Genomic DNA, 1600 nt, shown 5'->3' with positions numbered 1-1600 from the left:
TGGCAGCACAAAGGAGGGGGAGGAATTGCGCCGCGGCGCCCCTGGCTTCTAATCACGGCGCACCAGGGCGCCGCGGCGCACACTTTGGGAACCACAGCCGTACGGGGAGGGCGGAGTGGTGTGGCAGGAGAGAATGAGCAGGGCGTTAGCAACCCTGTTAGACCAATGTAGAGTGGCTGCACAACAGCAGGGATGAAGTGGCTAATGTTTTCTTTTCATCTTCGCATTCAGATTAATCGTTGACCTTTCAGTAGGGCGAACACCAGCATCAGGTTACGACAAAGTCAATACACGGAATAAGTAAGTACAGGGAAGAGGGGCGTGAGGGAGACGTGGGTCGCACTTTGGGCCAGTCTGTATCAGCCGTGAAATTGTGGGTTTTGTCTTACATGCAGTTTTTTCTCCCTCAGATTGGTCGGGTGGTGTCCTTCGTCCCAAAGAGTGGCCTGGATAGCCAGGGTTCCCCCTCCCATTTTTCCCAGATGTCCCCGATGGAGGATTCACTCCCAGACACGTCACAGGATGCTCTATGGGCTGCTTTCATGCAGCTTGCCAAGACCAAGGGGTTGGCGTGGGTTAAGGGACTCTTGAACTTGCACGAGCAGGAAGATTCGGGGGTTGTCGTCGACTGTCCTGTCCCCGAGCAGCAGACTGACACAGACTCTGGTCCTTCTAGGCCGAAATGGCCACGCAGACCCACCAACAAAGACTTTCCCACTGAACCACTGGCACCTAGAGGCATAGCACAACCGACCCCTCGGGAAGTTACCCCATCAACGACAAGGCTGGTGTCAGGGGCCAGGATGGACAGTGCTGACCCCCAGGTGGTATTGCCGTCTGCACCAGTCCCCCCACCTCCCATTACTGTTGCCCCCATGGTGTCTGCTGCTTTTTCCCTTGCGTCGCAGATCCCCCAGGCAGCCAAGGAGGGGATATGGCGACGGGAGTTCATTAACATCTTCACACTTCTGATGCATGGGTCGGATGGTTTGGACACGAGGACGATGGGCGGGAAGATGGGGCAGAAAAGGGTCCAACATGAAGTCTGGCCAGAGAAGACCATTGAAAACTGGCTTCATGCTTTTAACATAATGTCCGCAGTAATAGCCGAAAAAAACCCTGAGTTGAGCCTAGGTTTATTCGAATACTCCCAGGATATACGAAAGGTGGCTCGCAAATGGGGAGGCATTGGTTGGTATAAATACGATCAGGAGTTTAGACGAATGATGGCCATATTCCCCCAGATGAGATGGGACCAGATTGAGGTGACTTTATGGCTGAAGTATATGGGACGGCACATTCCGCCGGACAGGGAATACGAAGACCAATTTCCGGGAGGTTACTCAGTACGAAGACATCCCTTTCGAGGCGCACAGGAGGGAGGGAGCCAGAGGGGAGGTTTCAAACGCACATACTCTGGGACTTGTAGGTTGTTCAACGCTGGAGCCTGCTCTTGGGGCAAGTCGTGTAAATTTGCACACACATGCTACAAGTGTGGGGCTTCTTCAGGAGGAGAACAACAAGGGTGCAAATGCCAAACCCCAGGAAGTCCTTAGGGCAGGAACGATGGCGCCCTATTGGTCTTTCAGGGGGTTGTAAA

General features: G+C 53.9%; 1 protein-coding gene across 1 annotated transcript; it reads left to right on the top strand.

The window, feature by feature from the left end:
- Window positions 1-389: 389 nt before the first annotated feature.
- On the top strand, window positions 390-1600 carry LOC147665033 (uncharacterized). Its single transcript, XM_086949803.1, has one exon. It carries the CDS (start codon window positions 390-392, stop codon window positions 1554-1556), a length of 1167 nt encoding a protein of 388 aa, XP_086805929.1. The 3' UTR covers window positions 1557-1600.

The sequence above is a fragment of the Lissotriton vulgaris genome, unplaced genomic scaffold, assembly GCF_964263255.1.
Source record: "Lissotriton vulgaris unplaced genomic scaffold, aLisVul1.2 SCAFFOLD_7507, whole genome shotgun sequence".
NCBI classification, from domain to species: Eukaryota; Metazoa; Chordata; class Amphibia; order Caudata; family Salamandridae; genus Lissotriton; species Lissotriton vulgaris.
The sequence above is the reverse complement of the archived record's forward strand: the minus strand, read 5'-3'. Positions and strand labels throughout refer to the sequence as shown.

Excerpts from the sequence above, each read along its gene's own strand:
- LOC147665033 (XM_086949803.1), top strand. The coding sequence starts at position 390 with ATGCAGTTTTTTCTCCCTCAGATTGGTCGGGTGGTGTCCTTCGTCCCA.